The sequence below is a fragment of the Falco naumanni genome, chromosome Z, assembly GCF_017639655.2.
Source record: "Falco naumanni isolate bFalNau1 chromosome Z, bFalNau1.pat, whole genome shotgun sequence".
Taxonomy (NCBI): Eukaryota; Metazoa; Chordata; class Aves; order Falconiformes; family Falconidae; genus Falco; species Falco naumanni.
In genome coordinates this window covers 18,769,968-18,789,634 of record NC_054080.1, presented here as the reverse complement: position 1 = coordinate 18,789,634, position 19,667 = coordinate 18,769,968, and the positions used below count along the sequence as shown (strand labels likewise).

The window sequence follows — 19,667 nt, the reverse complement described above, 5'->3', positions numbered from 1 at the left end:
CTTTGCACAGTTACATTTGGCAGCTTTTCAGAGAACCTCTGTATTTTTGAACCTGTCCTTGTCGCAGCCTGTGTTACTGAGAATGTCTTGATCCTGAAAAGGAACAGTGTGAAGCCCTCTGCCTCTCGAGTGCTATGTACTACTCCCTGCACAACAAGGTACAGAGCACTTTACATCAATACTTGAAGAAACACTCGTACCACAAGCGGTATGACGGACCTTTCAGCCACACACAGCAACTTTGGAGACACAGTATGTTAGGGGAGAACCTGAGATCCACCCATCTGTGCATATAAAAGGGTGCTTGCTCATCTGGAGATGCTTTCAGCAAATTCTTCAGCAGGGCATGGGTCTGCACTGCCCTCTGAGCCAAACAAACACGGTACAGCATGGAAACTCCCAAATTAAAAGGTTATCTTATTCTGTAAACCGGTTATCTTATTCTGTAAAAAGGCCCCAGTGTAGGCAATACACAGTCAAAAGGAGCATCCCAGCACACTGTCCAGCTGAGGTAACTGGCTGTGATACCTGAAGCACTAAAATTTGCTGGTTTCTCGGTGTTCAGATGCCCTGTATCCTGGCAGTTACTAGGTTATTTTGCATTCAGTAAAAAGCATCCAAACAATGGCAAGGTGTTCTTAGAGACTAAGACTTAAAATACTACCTACATGAAAATGGAGTACATGTGCATCTGAACTCGCTTCATACTGCATGATACTAGACATCAAAGGACTCAAAGCCCAGCTATCACACAGTGTATCACAAATTCACTCTAGAGAATTAAGTCATTCAAACTTCTGATTGCCATTCTTTGTTTAATATAAAGCAGCAAATATTTTTAGTTTTTAAATTGGGAATACACACAGACGCTCTGGAATATGCACAGAGGCTACTTAATAGTTCGCTGTGCTGCTATCAGATTCTTTGCAGCATAGTCCATGAGAATATTTCAATTAAGTTCTGCATGTTTTTGGTAATATAGAATTATTTGTATCATAAAATTGAAGATGTTCTATGTTCTTATCATTTGCTGATAAGAAAAGCATCAGTCTTGCAAGCTCAGCATCTAGTATTTATATGTATATCTCTGTTTTGATCATGAACCATATCTTTTAGCAGGAAATTAAAATCTCTTGTGGAATAGTATCAAATCCATGCTTACAAAATGCATGAGTGAAAAGTGTTGCTGATGTCTCTTCAGAGGATTTAACCTGACCGTGTCACATTAATCACCTCTGAAATAAAGGAATGACTCATAATTGTTTTCCATTACCTTGTGTTTGCTTTTTCAGCATTGCAAAAATGCCTGGGCCAGGACCATGGATCATAAATCTCATCAGACTTGCAGACAAGTCTTTTGAGTGTTTTTTGCTGTGCTAAGTTACATGTTAGCCTTTTCCTTCTGATTCTAAAAATCTGTTTCAAATATAAGTACTTTCTGAAGCATCATGTTTTCAACCTTCTGTTTCTTTGAACACAATGCTCCTGTCAGACCTTATAGATGGTAAAATTAATCTACAGAGCTGTTCCATATCCTCTAGGATAAGCTCAGACCTATTTGCTTTTCAATGAAGTGTCTGAAAACCATTGTGCACTAATATCCAAATGAACAGACTGTATTTACAGCTAACAGAAAGATCTTTTTGCTAATGCAGCAAAACCTCTTTAAAGAAAAAGTTTATGTGATCAGTTAAGGAAGCAATGAAAACATTTGTTTCTTAGCAGGACAGATCTAAAAAATGTGGACTAGAAATGTGTCTAGAGGTTTTTCTCTTTTTTCTTTTTTTCTCCCAACAGTTTTTTCTGTGTCTTACAGTTTCCTCTGTTGTTTGGTTGGTTTATTTAGTCATTTCCCCATACCAGCAGTACTGACCTTGGGTGTCATCGTGATGAACAGTGCAATTTTACACAGTATAATCCATTTGAGAATGGTGTTTTATACTGGCTTTAAGATCCATGCTGAGTCCTTCAAAAGTGCACACCAACAGAGGACTGTTGACAGAAAAATGCCATCTCCCGGTCCTTTTTTGAAAAGTGGCCAAGGTGTATATATATTACAAATAGGGAAAGAATATAGCAAAATGTTAACTACAACTTAAGAGGGTGGGGCAAACTGTGGCTAAAACAACTAGCTCAAGATTCACCATGAACCAGAGTAAAAACAGTAAAAAACAGAATCTGTCAGCAAAGAGGTCAAAGAAGAAACTAGTAAGTCTGGAGGAAGGTTTCCGTGAAATTCAAGGGAGCACCAGAACTCCAGTTCATGGTTTAGCAGGATGCATCATTCTTACTGGGTCTTTAAAACTGTCCTCACAGATTATGTTCATAAAATCAGATGGCTTAAGGAGTAGAGACTAGGGAAAGATATTTGTGCTTTTCAGGCTATGTGCTGTTAGTAAGGTCCACAACAGCAGGATTTCAGCCAACTTGCACCCAGGGAGAGGCATGGACAACCATTCCATTTCAAATCAGTTAATCTAAATCTTTGGAAATCGATTTCTAATTGTTTTTTTCTCCGAGCAGGTGCTTCCTTGAATACAAAATGTTATTAGACATTGTCACAGGTTGGCACAGGTGCGTTTTCCTGTTCTTCAGTATGCTCGTGCCCACTGAATGTTTACCAGTGGATTATCACAGCACCATGATCCCAGATGGTGAAAAGGATTAGCTTTCAAATATGGGAGAAATTTAAGGAGAAAAGGGAGAAGTAAGGAAAAAAAGATTATGCAAAGAAATCTGTAGCATCTTTGCCTGGTCACCACATCATTGGAAAGATTCTGTCGAACTAAGGAAATCATCAAATGCTTTTAACCAAAGGCCAGTATGAAGTATTCATTGAATGTACGTATTGACTGTTGAGAAGTAGAGCAGATCTTCATACAAGTGATATGAAGATCTCTTGGATCTCTTTATACAAGAGACACAGCTACTTTATCTAGAGGGTTACAGAGCTCTCCAGGCTGGATTTTCAAGGGAACTATTACTTTTGATGCAGAAAAGGGCTAACACAGCAGCTGAAGGCACAATCTGATTTGAAACCACTGAAACCACTTGACTGAAGATAGCTATGACGGAGAAGCCACTCTGGCAAATAAAAAGTACAGTCATGTCTGCAGCCTTGGTTTGATTTAGGCAGAGCTGTGAAATGCAGAATGAGGTTTCAAGTTCATGCTTTGCGACCTTGCATGCTGGAATACGGTTGATTAATAGGAAATTTCCTTTCTTCCAACATGCTGAAATCATTATACCACAGGGATATGACCTTTTGCTCAGATACTCTTATACATTCGTATCCAGGCCTGCCTGGAAGGAACTCCAGGGTAGATTTTATTAATTTACCATAGTAGTTAAGCCATGAACTTTGCTCCAGGCACCAGAGTAAGCTCCACCTTTGGCTTCTCTTTTATATTGACCATTTCAACCAAATATTCATTGAAAACCTCTCTGTTCCCAGAAAGAAGGCTGATCTCAAAACTTGGATGATAAAAAAGAGACATTCACCAATCCGAAACTGGGTCTGTCAACCATAACAAACATAGCCTGTTCAGCCAGAAAGACATTAAAATTACTTGAGGTGCTCTGCCTTCCCAGTTGGGCGCTGTTTGCAGAGGTAGGCAAGAGCAGCACTGCTCAGCTCTTCATGGGGTCATTCGGGGGCTTGCATCCCCTGTCCCGACATACGGAAGGGCTCCAGGGAGCTCCTTCTACTGACTACAGGCACAAAGGAATCAATCGGTAGGCTACCTAACAGACTTTCAATAGCCAGATGCAGGGGTGACATCTGACAGGGTATGCGAAGCCGCAATTCAGTTGTGGAAAGACATTAAAAGGACTCCAAGTCCAACTGGGTGTTGCAATGGGGAATGCACAGTCTGTTGCCCAGTAGGAACCGAGAAAGCTCCACTTCACTGCAAGTGCCTCTGGTGCTTTTTTGCTTAAAGAAGACTCTACTCTGCTTATTTTTTCCTTTTTGACACTTTACAATTTTTATTTTTTTAAAATATTTTTTTGGTTTTTTTCTAAGATTCTCTAAGAAACTAGGACCACTCCCACTTATCCTGGGAGAGACGAGAGCAAGCACAGCTCTGAAGGGATCAGATCATGTTTATGGGCTTATTTTTTTCCACATTTATCTCATGTACTTCACTTCTGTTGCCTCAGATCAGGTTCTGAGGATGATTTTGATTGCTGCAATCCATAAGGATGATGTGGGGAAACAGGGATGATTTTACTCCCGTAGGGAGTTCGGCTGCAAAGCAGAAACTGGATTACTTACAGGTTGGACTAAGAGTTGGCTCCAGAAATGGCCAAATAGTTAATAATTCCCCTGTCCTGAAAGGCTGGTTCTGTTTTACCTCCCTTCTCATATAGATCTTTTCCTGCCCTCTCTCAAAGTGAGTTTCAAACTTGGGATGCTAGGACAACCTCCGTAACCTTTACCTGAAGCTGTGCTGAATACTGGCCTGACATAGAGAAGGGGTCTCCTTGGAAGCAGAGATGAAGCAGGGGATGAGAAAGGTCCTTTTTTGTTCTTGAGGTCTGTGGTGCCTGTCTCCAGGTGGTGTATGGGCTGGAAGTGGCAGGCATGTGTTAGGAATTAGAAGATAGCAGAGACCCACCCCATCACAAGGCATAGCTCCTGACTGAGACATCAGAGATTCATCTGGGATGCAAAGTGCTGCTCCTCTGAACTTGTTTATCACATGGAGGAGATCTGGGAAAGTGTTGCTTGTCATGAAGAAAATATTCTTATTTCTTCCAGAGTGAAGAGCTAAGCTATGAACATTCAGTCCAAGCTACATTTTGCCCAGTGCAGTTAGTCTCTAATCTTTTCCTGACTTACTGTTGTCCAGAAAAGAGGCAGAGCTCACCTAATTGGCAGTCTGAGGTACAAAGCAAGGCTTACAGCCTAAGCTGCACCCCAACGCTCAACAGGGAGTAGTGGGTGGAACAAGACACATGATCCTTTCCTCACCCCCCTGGGCTTTGCTCAGATCCATTCTCTGCTGCCTACAGGGGTATTTGCTATGGGAAACTCTTCAAAAGTAGACACAAATCCAAGAAAGCAAACATTCTTCAAAATGCTTACTGTGTATGTTAATTACATTATTTCTTAAATCAAACCACTTTTTTTTTGCCTTATTTTTTTAAAAACAAAGCTGCATTTCTTAATACTCTAAAGGCAGAAAACCAAACAAGTGGGTGATAGGAAAAAGCACAGCATTCTCATGCTACCCATGAAATGCAATTTACCTAAGTTGCCCTACTATTGAACCTGTGGATTGGAATGAGAGGAAACAAACTCTGCTCACCTGCATGCAGAGCTCTTCACATTAACCCTCATGGGATGAACCTTCCAACACAGTACAGATGCGAAGAGTCTTGTTAGCACTGAGCAGGGAGTGCTGCTTCTCCTCCCTTCGCTTGTCCTGAATGACCAGAGGGTGAATTCCAAAAAAGACGATCTGGTGCTCCAGCATGTCCAGTCCCGTAACTAGCACTCTACAGAAGAGGTCAGCTACCTGTGCATGTGAACCTACACAGCCATCTCAGAGACAGATACCACATTCATTCAGATTTCCTTGAGAGTATGCTGTATATTACCATAATGGCACAGTTAACAGTGATGACAAGAAGTTAAAGGTGTCCCACTGGAAGAGGAATTTGCTCTAATAAGGTGAGCATCTCATCTGAACAGTCAGGCAAGCCAGTTACACTTCCAACATGTGTATAGCTCCACACTGCCTTCCTGTGTTTTCAGTAGAGAGATAAAACCTTACAAAACCATGGCAGATATTTTGGCCCCAGCAGAGAAGGAACTAACCTTGTCAGTGAGAGGGACAAGTGCTTCCTGGATACATAGCTCAACACAGCTGGAGAGCATCTCATTTGTAACAGACCAATATTTTCTGCTAATCTCTTCAGAAACAAAACAATGAAGGAATGAAGGGATCATCTAAACACTTTATATCAGTTAAAATTACAGCATATAATTTTGTCTGATCAACCAATTAAAAAGGCCAGGGGAAAACCCAATAAAACTGATTAATTACTATGGAAATTAGAAATTACTTTATGCAAGAGTTGTGGATAAAAGCATCTTATTAGTTTATCTTTATGAGACACCATCAACAGCATATCAGATAGCAGCACCGTAGTTCATCCATGTAGACGAAATCACTGTTATTCAGAAAGCCAGTGTGGCTGATCAAAACGTTGTCCATATTCATTAGTCAAGCTATACAAGGGTCACAAAATGATGTGATACTTACTCACTGGGCAACAGACATTATTAAGCTCTGTCATTTCTTTACTGTAATGTGAGTGAATTCATAAGCTTTGAAGATATTACGTGCCAATGTGGCCAAAAAATGAAATGTTTTTGATGCTATTTGAAATCAGAATATATGAAGTGGAACAAGTGTGAAGGGAAACTTACACCATTTTATACAATAAACACTTTCCTTCCTTTGACCAACGTAAGACTCAGCATTTCAGTAAATTCTTTATGCTTTGAAAGAACAAGACTTTGGAGTCTTTAAAAATAGACTGCAGGAAATGAACCTACAAGTCATAACTCAAAATGGATGTGTCAATAAACCCAGGAATTTACAGGGGAATTTGAAAGCCTCCTCTGAAGAGCCAAGCCAAAGCAAGTTTAGCAATTAGTCAAAATCTGAAATAGTAAAGTTATATTTGTCTATCCACCTACACGTTTTATTTCAACAAAAACTGAGTGCAGAAACTTACAGACGTTCCATATTTTTCTGAGAAACAAGAACTATATGACTAAGGCTGAACTGGGCAAAGATAATCTAACTCATTTGTACTCAACAAGCATTAATGCACTGTTGGTGTCGGCTTTGCTAAGTGATGTAAAAATGGTTTCTCTTCAGCAATAAGTTGGTATTTTCGAGGTAGTTCTCACATCAGCTTTCATTTTAGGCCCAGAACTCCAAGTCTTCATGTCAAAACAATACTGATGCTTGTTTACACCCAAACCAAAATACTTCCTTCTTGTGCCAATAGTCCATTTGAGGCAGACTTTGATATTACAGCTTTGAGAGAAGTACAGGCACAGAAAATAGTCTTCAATGTCTGAGCAAAGATGAATCAAATGTTTTTAAAATGCACCGAAAGATCTGAAAGTAAATTTAATAATTCTTACTCATTCAAATTTCCAGTTTTAGAGCTCAATAAATCTCTGCAAATATCTTCCTTCAACAGAATCAGAAACCTTTGTAATTTCTGTTCTGGATCATGCCCAAGAGACATTACAGACCAATGCTTTGCTAGGACTCTGAACTGAAGAGAGCTGGGGATGTAACCCTTTCCCTTCCTGCACTAAAATAATGCAAAACACGCACAAGACTCACTCTTCAAAACTGTGTTTTACCAGAATACAAAACTAAGGTTTGATGACCTTCAGCGTGCACACCCCTGCCTGTGCTCCCACACTGACCCGGCCTATTCAGTTCTGCATAGGCTACATGCCTTCTTCCTCAAATTGTTTTTCTTTCCACTGCCTCTGAGGTATGGCATTGGCTGTAGTCCCTGCTACAGGCAGATCTGCCATCCTTCCCAGTCATCCCCCAGTCTGTGCTGGTGCTTGTTTTTCTCTCGTTCCCTGACACTGTTGGCACATCAGGACTTTATCCAAGCTAAGCAGGGACAGCTGCTCTCGGGGGAAGGCTAATCTTCCCCTCTCCAGGTCCACTCAGGCACAGACAGCAGCAACCAGAATAAAAGCCTTCTTTTCTGCAGGACCTAACAAAATAGGTTCTGCTCTTTCAGTCAATTTTCTCTCTTATTCAGAGGCACTTAAATAAGTGACAACGCTCTTCTCTAAGATGGTACTGGTTATGCCATAGCTAGCTAATAATGTACAACCCCAAAGCTTCTCATTACATACAAGGTCTTTCAAAAGTCTTTCTAAATTACTTATTTCTGAGTGCTCCTTGAAAAAAGATCTGTACTTCTTACTATGAGGTATACTATGCCTTTTATTATGGCTTCTGAAAACAAGACATTTGGCACGTTTAGTAAAAACAAAAGGCAACCACTGCTCTTCATCAATCTGCAAACAAGGATAAACACTAAATAAGTTTTACATCATACTTGCAATCTTAGGCTTTGTTTTTCATGTTTTTCCTTTTAACATTATTTCACCACTTGTAAAATATTTCCTATTAAAGCTAGATTTAAAACGCTGGGGTTTGGTGGGGTGGTTTTGTTATCCCCATACTTTTCTTTGATTTTGGCCAGATCTGCACAAAGGCTGACACTTCAGACACTTTAGTTCAAAATACTACATATAGTTAGTTACACAACTGGCCACAGCTTTCACAGTTGACTCTGGTCTACTTTGTTTCCCCAATTTTCTTCCCATTCCCCTACTACATAAGATTTTATTCCCTCTTTGCCTAATATTTTCTTTGTATACTTTTGCCATCTTTTCCAGTGTTCCTCCTCTCTTCCTTACAGTTTTCCCACACCCAAATTCCCACCTTGGGAATATTCATTACTCTACCCTCTCCTTCCTTTTTCCTATAACCAGTTTCTTCCTACTTGTCTTTGACTTCTTTTTTTTTTTTTTTTTTCAGATGTGCCTGCTAATTTGTCCAATGTTTCTCGCACTCCAAACTGGTCCTGCTTTCATCCCCTCCTCCATGACTCATCAATCACTGCCCATATTCACAAAGATAACTTAACCCCTCTCTCACACTCAGATACTTCACCTCGCTTCAGACATATTTCCTAATCTTAAGCTCTGGAAACTCAGAAGAAATGCTCAAAAGCAGCGTCCTAGCACACAACATACTGTCCTGCAGGACCAGTAGAGAATCCAGGACATAAGGGTCAAGAAGAAGGGGATTTTCCCAGCTGAGCTAACTACAGATCACTGCGAATGCTGGCAGGCTGAAGGAATGGTGGGGATGTGCTCACCTGCAGACACATGTCAACCTATGCAGCCTGAGATGAGCAAGCTGGCAAGCTGCTGCTGAATAGCCAGACTGAGGACGTGATGTCTGTGGGTGGGACTGTTATACCTCCAGAAGATACGGCATGTTTGCCAGTGGCTTGAGGCAAGACTTGATTTTGGCAGCCAGCCTCACAAGGTGTAGAAGGTAAGATCATGCTGTGCAACGATGACTCATTTCTTCTTTCCGACAGGGTTGTTACCTTACCAGAGTGGTACAGTATCGTCTGGCATTTCAGTTAAGAACTATGGATGATACGTGTGTTTTTTCTCTTCAGTGCACTTTTTTCACACGTAGGCTCTTAATGACTTTATCTTGCAAAACTATTATCTCACGGCTCAAGACAACTGGTACAAACCCCTTCAGTATTCTAGAGGTGACAGCACAACCCCTATTAAAGCAACAAAAACAATCCTCCAAAAACAGCAGAGCAATCTGGCACAAGAGGACCTAAACACCAGCTATTTAAGACATACCTTTTGGCTATATTTATATCTGCTGTCACAAGCAAGCAAACCTCAAAAAAACCTTGGATGGTTGGCTATTAACCATCCCTCTGTTTTGGGCATCTAGAAGAAAAAAAGCCCTGTTCAGGGAATCCCTTAAGCAATAAGAAAGACAAGTTAATGCCAAAGATTTTTATTTCCTCTCACCTCCTGTTAGCCTAGAGTAGAGAGTTGTATACTGTGCCCATTATCAAAGCGCAGCAAGGAAGTTGCCTGTCAATGAATGGCAACAAACAAGAACTAAGATGACTTTTACCTTCTCGTACTGTTCATGAACCTCCATTCATCTGGAACTAATGTGTGAAAATATGACTACTCTGGCCTTTAAGTCACTGTACTTTATTTCTGCCTGTTTGATGTAAAAACAGTGGTGGACAACATGAGGAAAGATCAACAAATAGCCTTCAGAAATCTGACTGTCAGACTGTTTCAGTGTTCTTTGTTACACGTGCTGAGATTTCTCCCCCCCCCAGTTATACTTAAATTCATTGGTATGCACACTGCGCTACGAAGCCGTGTTTATTCTCAGTGTCAAAAGTAAACATTGAGATCAGTGACACTGCTGATTATTTAGAAGGAAAAAAACGACCTAACTAAAAAAGAACAAAGATAATGAAATGAAGTTAAACTAGCCCAAACTAAACCTACGTGCTTTTAAATTCTGAATTTACTTCAACAATTTTGCAATAAGCATTATCAATCATGTGACTAAAAATTCAAAAGGATAGAGATTTTTTTAGCTGTATATTTACCTAGTACTTTTATGTCGAAAAAAATAGATTTTATTCCCGGTCCCTCACTAGTATGTAAATTTCTACCAGAATTAAGTATAACACATAACAGGCTAAAATAAAAATAAAACATTGTAAAGCTGTGTAGCATTTATTTTTATTTTTTTTTCCTGTAAGCAAACCCACTCTTCACAATTGCTCAGAAAACAAGTGAAAGTCCATTAGAATCTTCAGACTCTTAACAATGACTCTTGGCTAATGTTACTGGTCTAAAAAGGAGATAAGACATATAATTTTACAGGAAGCAACCCACTGAATCCTTCAGCAAACACAGCTTGGCAATCTATCTTTAATTCAAAATAACAAGGTGGCAGGAGTGTGATGGAGAAGTAAGTCTTCAAAAATATCATGTAAGGGAATCCAGCTGTGCTTGTATAGTTTCCAGCTATTTAAAGGAACAAAAAAGAGAGAAAAAATACCACTCATATAAAATGTTGTATAGAAACATGCAAACAGAAGAAAACCCACATTCCAGTATCTTCAACTACGCATACTAAATCTATTCATATAGCAATAAAAAAATCCTGTACTCATGAATATTTGTTTTTACATGAAGCTATTAGAATTCATTGCTGCAGTTTATATATTCAAATTTTAAAGAAACAGTTGTCTAAATACTGCCTTTTTTACATGCACAGATGTTTTGCTGCGCATTTCCAATGCATAATAACAAGGGAAAAAAATAATAGAGTTCACTTTGACTGGATTACGAGCCTGGCATTTCGACTGAAGATATAACACAAAGATGCTGATTTCAGAGAGCTCATCATTGTTAATCATCAGCTACTCCTCTCAATCTAAGCGCCAGGTATGCTTACAATGACCCAAGCCCTGCCTATTCCAAATCTGAATGCAGACTCTTCTTGAAAATTCTTTATGAGATCAAACAAGCCTAACAGCCTTAATTAAAGTTGGATCCATTTTCATTCCAGTGTCATTAGATTTAATTCATATAGGCAGCACTTCCCGCTGAGCAGCACAAGGTGTTTACAAAGAAACTATAGTATTGTAAAATCTACAGACCTTGTTATAGAACTCAAACAGCTCCTGATGATTAAATTCTACAAATACTTTCTTCAGGTCCTGTGAAGAAAAAAGAAAAAAAAAGGAAGGAATAAGCATATTTTTAATTCTCTTTTTGGTATTAATACCAGTAATTCAAAGTATCAGATTAAGCTACAGGAAATACAATAGTGGCAACAGTTGGTTGTCCTCCCATTCACTACAATCATAGAATGGTTTGGGTTTGGAAGGGTTCTTAGAAGATCATCTAGTTCCACACGCCCTGCCATGGGCAGGGACACCTTCCACAATGTCCCTCACATATACATATTCCATTTGAGTGAAAAATTCACGCCTAAAGCTACATGCATTCTCCTGCTGTGAAGAAGAATAATAAAAAATTCTACGAAAATTATTTTGTTACCTTATTTTTAAGTCAGATAAAAATGAGAGATTACATTCATCTTTCTCAGCAGTCCACCTAAGATCTGATAAATACCATTACACAATGACAAAATCGGTAGCGTATTTGATTGAACTTGCACAGCTATTAGTGTACTATAGCAGCACAGAGCTAATACTTCCATTCATTAATCTAACAGTTATGATTTTAGCATGCTGACACTGCTATAGGCATCTATCCACAGATTCAGCCTAAGTTAACAATTAACACAACAGCTTCAAAGCATTGCTTAAACACTAAAAAAGCAAAATAACACGACTGATGGAAACTACTGCGGATAAAACAGATGGTGGTAATAATCTTCTGCATGCATGTGCTGATGTCTGTAGAGATGGGGGTTAAATTAAAATTTCTGTCCTGCCTAACTCACTTGCAAGAAACAGGTAGTTTAATGCCTGCTACTTTCAATTACAGTGCAGATCTATCCAGACTGTTTCCAGCCTTGTTCCTTCTACTTCGCTTTGTCATTTTTTAAAAATAAGTTACTAATTATTACTGCACATTCTCTGTATTATTGCTAGACTTTCCAAGGCTTGGAGTAATTCCTGAGGACAACAGCTGCATTTCCATGAAATGTAACAAGGCCCTGTGCAAAGTAAAATCTGTGGACACCTCTACTCACAAAATATTATCAGCTGTAATAATGCACACATGCTAATTTTGTTTAACTGGTACCAACATCATGTACCACTTAGTCAGTAGAAAAATGCTTATTTATCAACTCAGCTTAAATGAGCAAGGGTACTTCTGCATTCACACAAGGCTGCGGGCCAGATTATGTGTATTCTCATACCAATGCAAGTCTCGATTTAAGTCAAATAATGCTGCTGAATTTGGCGCACCAAATGCACAAGAGCAGCAGAAGCCCTGGGAACTCAGGATAGGTACTGCCTGGTGCCTGCTCCTCAAAAGAAGCTGTAAGACACAGGAAAGGGATAAAATGACCGGGGCCAGCCTGTCTGGTGCAATTTCTCCTCCCCACTCTGTAGAAAGAAGGATCCTTTCCAACAATTTCAGGAAGGCTACAAAAGCCTAGAAAAGGACCAGTGATTTGCATGAGAGACCAATCTTCCCCCTCTGGGAAGGAACAATGCAATTCTGGGAATCATACAGTGAATACAAAATAAAACTACCAGGACAGCAGTTCTCTTTGCCATGACTCCAGCTGATCCTCCCTCCAAAGAGCATAATGCTTTGACAGGGAAGTAAAAGCATTTTTAAAGGCTTTCTAACAGCTAAGAAACAAAGAGAAAGCAAACAAGTCGTTTCTTCAGAAAATAAAGGGGGTAGAGGAAAGAAGAAAGATACACTAATAGCAAATGGATCTACTATTTCAGTCTGGCTGTTTGTTTGGCATTCACTGTTCCACAAGGATTTTGGTGTTTGAATGGAAGGAAGCGAAACTGAAAAGGCAAGGTTCAGAACAAAAGCAAGAGATCATATACCTTAAAGTTTATCAGCCACAATGAATAGTCAGGGTCATCTCTTGCACGGTTTCTGGCCAAAGAGTCTGCTGGATTTTGGTACGACTGTTTTTCAATGCCTCTGGAGAGGGGCAGAGTGTGTGTGACACCTCCAACCACCAGATCTCATTTCTCCAAGCTCCAAGTCTCACTCAAGATGGGCATCTTCTGGTACTACTTCAGATCAGCAAGGAAAATCAGTTTCTCACACATACAAAAAAGAAGACACTGAAAAGCTTGTCTTTCATATTTTCCTCTGACTCCATTAATTACTGTCAGTTATAAGGTAGGGTGCGCAAATGAAAAAAAGTGTGGTCCTTTTAATTCAGGTCCTTTTTATGCCAAAAAAAAGGTCACTGTGCTTTATGAACAGGCTGAGATGTCTCCACATTATTATTTAATAATCACAGCCTGATAACTAAGACAAAATTTATGTTGCACATGGCAGCTAAATGCCTGTGGAAATCTAAAAGAAAGCATGCCATGCCAGGCTACATCTCTGATCTGGGAGTGAGGGTAGGAGTGTCAGTGGGAGAAAAGAGATAAAAATCTTTTATTAAATATGTACTTTATCTGCAGTTATTCCATTGCTAAAACAGAATTCTTTCTGTGTATAAAACCTGGTATGTCTACTACATCGCTTCAGCAGACAGCAGAGTCACAAAAAAAGGAGCAGAAGTGTGGCACCAGTTAAGAATGTTATTTACACAATATTAAATTTCTCACTAGGGTGAGTCCCTTGAGGAAGGTGCCAAATGATCATCACTATGTGATCAGGAGTTCTTATATAGACCCCAAAACCATCATATCATAAATAGGTCCCTACAAGAAAAAGCTACATCTGAGCAGGCTGATGGTCTCCCATTTTTAACCAAGATATCCCTTACTCACTTACTTGCTTTCTTCGGTGTGAACACAAACAACTGTAATTAAGCAATGTCACAGGACTAGGTTACCATCCAGTTCTTTAATTACTCAGTAAAATAGTACTTCAAAATCACAGTATAGATAAAATATTGCTAAGGCCCCCAGAGTAGGCAAATTCCTAATCTACTTTATGGAGTTTTGCTCAGATAACGGTACAAAATTATAAACTGCGATAATTTTTTAACCATAACTAAAACGTGGGATAAAAAAATCACTTTCAACTTACTGACTTAATTAAATGTCACTGTGTGCAAGTCTCAGCCTATTTATGAAAAGTGCAGCTAAAATGCCTTCTTTTATCTGCACATACAAGTTTTCAGATGTTATCTCTGACCTAGTATGAGCTTCCCTGAACGTAAATAAGCAAACAGTAATTTGCTAGATGTCTATCTTCTTTCTTCCTTCAATCAAGTGTATCATTCTCTCTTCCTCTCTTCTGATAAATTTCCTTCCATTTCTCACCTTCACTCTATTCTTTCCCTCACTTCTGGCACCTCATTTTCTCTTTGTTGTTACCATCTTCAGGTAAAAGAAAACTAAACAGAGTAACCAGAAAACTAAACTGAGTTTATTCCTATTGCCAACACTCAGTCACTCTTAATACTTTTTCTAATTATATCCCAAATTTGTCGCTGTGGCAATAAAAGTCCTAGCTCCTCCTTTTAAGAGTTTTAGCTTTAAGGTGACTTCATAGCATCACAGAAACATAGCTGAAGATGGCATTCTTAGGAAGGCAAAGAAACCTCTAAAATACCAGTCACTCTTTGGGCAGCTTTGAAAACATGGAGACAGGCTTTTTGTCTGATTCAATACCTGTGAAGAGTGGCAGGGACAACACTGGAGTGATAAATGCTCATTGAGCATAGCTTGAAGAGGTGATGTGCAGCATCTTCAGCTAAATGAAGTTGCTGTTAAGGTCAATGTGCTGATCTGCTGTTAAACATGACAAAGCATTGTATTTACTACTGGAAAAGTCCATGTGACTTGCAGGTGTCACTGAAGACAAATCTTTACATCTCTCTGAATCCATTGCAAGGAATACGGTAATAAGTTCTCTGAAATACATGGTTTAACACATTTGACCACATATCACTACTAAATGTATTTTTAAGTGTTAAAATCAAATTTTAGTGTCATTTTGCATTTACAGACCTAGATGGAATCTGATTTCATTCTACCTCTTCTCTCACCCCAGGTTTACATCAATTTACCATTTACACCCTCCTGAGAACTGTGAAATTCGCATAAGTTTAACTGATTAGGGTTGTCTTCTCCCCTTACCTATCTTCTCATTTATTGTCTATCAATTTCAGAAGCGCAACATCTCCACCAGTCTCTAAAACAGCTTTCCAAAAACAAATGTCCTTTGGAAGGGAAAGGAAAATTAAGTCCTCACTAACACTTTCAAACTCAGTCAACACTAACATGCTATCCTATCCAAAACAGCCATTCTGAATTCATGGCTAATTCTACAAAATAGCCACAATCATGTAATATACACTTAGCTTACAACCACCAGCAAACAATTAGGCAAATGTTTAACCCAACATGATCACCAGCATAACTTGATGAAGATTCAACTACACAGGACATAAAAGAGTCTCCATTGCCTCAGCTAACAATTTATTTTAAACATTAAGACCTTCTTTCTGCAACATGTTTCTGTGGAAACTATGCAAAAAATATCTCCTTAAAATACCTCAGAAAGCAGAGGCAAATTCCTGGTTATAATCAGAGGATTTGGTTTTCATTTTATTTTTGTTTTTAATCCAGTGCTTTAGATACTTCTATTTTAATGTACTACTGCAAAAAGCTTTATTACTAACGAAAGAGTATTGCCTAGCTGTATTTCACATATTTAACTCCCCCACCCCATGCATAAGCATAGAGCAAGGCACTAGGAGTTATAAATAAAAGGCAAAACTTCTGGTTTTAAAGCTAACTTGAACATGAAAAATTGATACTGCTGTAACAGTTCTCAACTGCAAAGCTGTAACTACTTTTACAACATTGCAAAATAAATGCCAAGTATTCTGAAGTAAACAGATGAAGGGACAGGCTGGTTTGTGTATCTAAATGTCTACTGATAATGATAACGTTCTATGACTGAGCACATGTAAAAAATTATGGTATATTCAGTGAAGTTTGTTAATAGTAACTAGCTGAAGCAACACATATCCCCATCTCCATATTCTAATTTATCCTTTAATACTATCTTGAGCCACAACTCAATTAGGTTTAAGAGAAGAATATTTTCGCATTTGCTTTCCATTCTCCAATTTATTCTGATTAGATATCCTTAAAATCTCAGATATGATGGAAGGATATGGATAATTAAAGTAATCAGTTTATGGCCAAATTGAGATGCATGGCTAATCAGACCCCAGTTGATTCTTAAAATTTCCCTCTGGGCCTATCAGTTTCTGTGCTACATCAGTTCAGACTTCTTTTCAATTTTGTTGGACTGTGGAGAACTATGCATTTGTTTAGGCACTTACAGACAGGAAGAAGGTCATAGCTGTATCTCACAGAACCTATCAGGAGGTTTAAGTTGTTTGGTCAGAAAGATTAATTGTAGCACAGTAAGAAAAGGAGATGCGTTAAAACAGACCAGCATCACTTAAAAGCACACCTGTTCCTTAAGTCTCTGCACATATGAGACAGCAATTAAGACTTCTTTGCATTCCTACAGCAGTAGGTGGATATAATTCAACGCAGGGATTCACCAGAACACAGGGAGTTAAATACCAACATACAGTCCTAATCACACTTCTTTCACATCATCAGAAAATATGACCTTCGAACTTCATTCTTCTTCCAAGCTTATTTCCATTTGCAATACCAAATAATTACTTTTGTAGAGGAAAAAACCCACAATCATGCCTTATGACTGAATTACATGCCTTTCCAGGTCTCAGTGTGCAACTGTTATAAAACTGAACTTCTTTCATATTAACCCCCTCTTTTCCTAATCGCTATGTTAACCATTTGCTTGTACATATACTGCCTTCCACCCTTCAAATTTGCATTTCTTTTTCATGTAAGCTTAAAAATTTCAAATTCCCTGGATTATTTAGGGAGATCAGCATCAGCCGCATACTAAGGACGTCCTTCCCTCCCTTTACAATATATTCATAAGCTCCCTACCCAAAGCTCTATGTTGATTCCTGAGATCTAATCAACGTGTTACTGGAATTTGATGGTTTGGAACACATATAGATAATCTTACTCCAGCAGATACAGGATCATCTTAGCATGTTTTCATGGTAAGTGCCTAGAATAAATCCATTGCCCAGTCCAGCAGTGACCCAACAGACTCTGCAGGCATTTGGAGACCTGCAGAGAATGTGGTATACTTCCAAACAGCAACAAGAACTGTCAGTCATTTCAATTTTCACACCTCCTGCTCCCTTCCACCCTCGTGGAAATATCCATTACTGGCTGGATGAACTGGTGCAAAACTACAGACAAGAAATGGGACACAGCTACTAAAAAGACCACATAGGGTAGGAAGATCACAGAGCATTAGAGGCAGGCAAGCTCCTTTCTTCACAGTAGGGGAGAAAAATGCTTTTAAAACTAAGACAATTATCTGGAAATAAAGAACTACAGTTTCACCTCAATATACCTAGTAAGACATACTATATTGCTAAAGAAAGGAATTGCTAAAGAGAGGAAAACATTTTTTTTCCAACAGCTGCATCCAGGCAGAGGATTATTTTGCCTTGAATGTATTAGGAATTTAAATTCCTATAGGTTGGTTGGAATTTTAATGATACTTTTGCATGGAAAACCTCTCAATAACAGAAACCTGGAGTTGTAGGGTTGTTACTTCCTGTACAAAGATTATGTTAAATACACTTTTACAGAACTGTCACAGTGAACAAACATGTTTTTTGTAGAAATGTGGTAGTAAGGTGGTAAATGTGTATCAGTGTGTGCCTATCACAAGAAATACTTAAAAGCAGGTCTTTTGTACTGATGCCTCCCTGTGTGTTCTATGTACAGAAAATAGCTCACAGAAGATCTATTGAACTTTCTTCCATGCCTGTTCTGTATTTTGTATATACCTTCACATGCCCTTCCCTCCTTTGTAGACAGCTATACATAGTACAACTTCATTATTGATTCCACACTAGTCTCCACATGGGATTAGTTACTGGCAGCATAAAGCATCTATCCACACAAATGTGTCATTGTAATTTCAGGATTCAGCAGGAAAATATGTAGGTATAATTCCCAAATATAGTATCCAGGAAAAGATGTGTTTGAAAACTGTTTGTTTCATTCACTAATAGGCTGCGATATAATTAGGTATAATTCCCAAATATAGTATCCAGGAAAAGATGTGTTTGAAAACTGTTTGTTTCATTCACTAATAGGCTGCAATATAATTACTAAGAATAGCACTGATTAATCTAAGGGACACAGGTCCTAATAATGACAAATTTCCTATTTAATCTCACCTAATCTTGCAAATTATACTGTACTCCTAATATGTAGAAAGCTCTCTGAAGAAGTAACCTCACTAGAAGTTTAAAACAAATATACCCTTTGTTGCTACTACATTTCATTGTATCTAGTGTGGAAAAAAGAATCTCTGGGAACACATACACCCTAGTTGTTGCTTATTGCTTATACAGTGTACAGTCTGTAACAATCAGAATGCAACTTTCTTCTTTAGTCAGAACTCTACTTTGATGGCTAAATAATTTTATTCCTGAGAAGAAATTAAATTCTTTGATCTTTCATATTTTGGTACAGCTTATTTGGCACAGAAATTACGATCTAAAGAAAAAATAAGTCATGAACACTGCAAGGAAAAATAGTAAGTTACAACGCTGTGCTTCATTTATTTCCACCAGGACTATCATGTAAGTCTTCAAACACCATGAAGACCAGTGAGTTCACACTGCTATTCTAAAGATATCTCACATGAGGACTGATACAACAGTCTTACATTCACCTTGAATGATAAAAATTTGATTTTTCTTCTTATGCTTGTACTCATAGAGAACTGCTGCTGAAGAAACAGAGAGCCCAGCAGTAAGCATGCTGGCTCCAGAAATGCTTTTCAAGTGTCCCTGACCTCACATGTTCACCGAATTTGATCACAGACAAATTATTTTTTTATAAACAATGTCATGTAGGCATGGGCATGAAATATTTGCATTATTATACTCAGAAAATAAACCAGTTCTAGGAAGCTAACAGAACCGAGTGTGAATATTAAGTGCAAAATTAGCCTAGCACTGGCATCTGAAAACTTCAGATTACGGACTCAAATGACTAGCATTGCAACTTGCATAAGTATCTTGAAACAGTGAAGCTTAGCTCTACAGCATCCAAGGCAGACTGCGATGGATTTGTATGTAGATATACAATGGTTAAAGTCTCCTAGAGCAAGGAGACCAACTCAACAACATGCACGGAGTGTTTCAGAGAGCTTCTCACACAGCTTGCCTGTAGCTGACATGATTAACGTGGAGCTGCAAATCCTTTATGTTCAAATCAGACTCACATTTAGTGTTGGC

At 38.7% G+C, this 19,667-nt stretch overlaps 1 protein-coding gene across 2 annotated transcripts in view; it reads right to left on the bottom strand.

Moving 5' to 3' along the window:
* Positions 1–10,359: 10,359 nt before the first annotated feature.
* COMMD10 (COMM domain containing 10) overlaps positions 10,360–19,667 on the bottom strand; it is a 119,043-nt gene continuing 109,735 nt past the window's right edge. The window contains exons 6-7 of one of the 2 annotated variants that reach the window (XM_040580671.1): positions 11,302–11,361; positions 10,360–10,663 (exon numbers count right to left, since the gene is read on the bottom strand). In XM_040580671.1, the coding sequence (XP_040436605.1) occupies positions 10,625–10,663; positions 11,302–11,361 (99 nt within the window). In that variant the 3' untranslated portion in view covers positions 10,360–10,624. Of the gene's footprint in view, positions 10,664–11,301; positions 11,362–19,667 lie in introns of those variants that run through there. The other variant, XM_040580669.1, reaches the window with a different exon arrangement.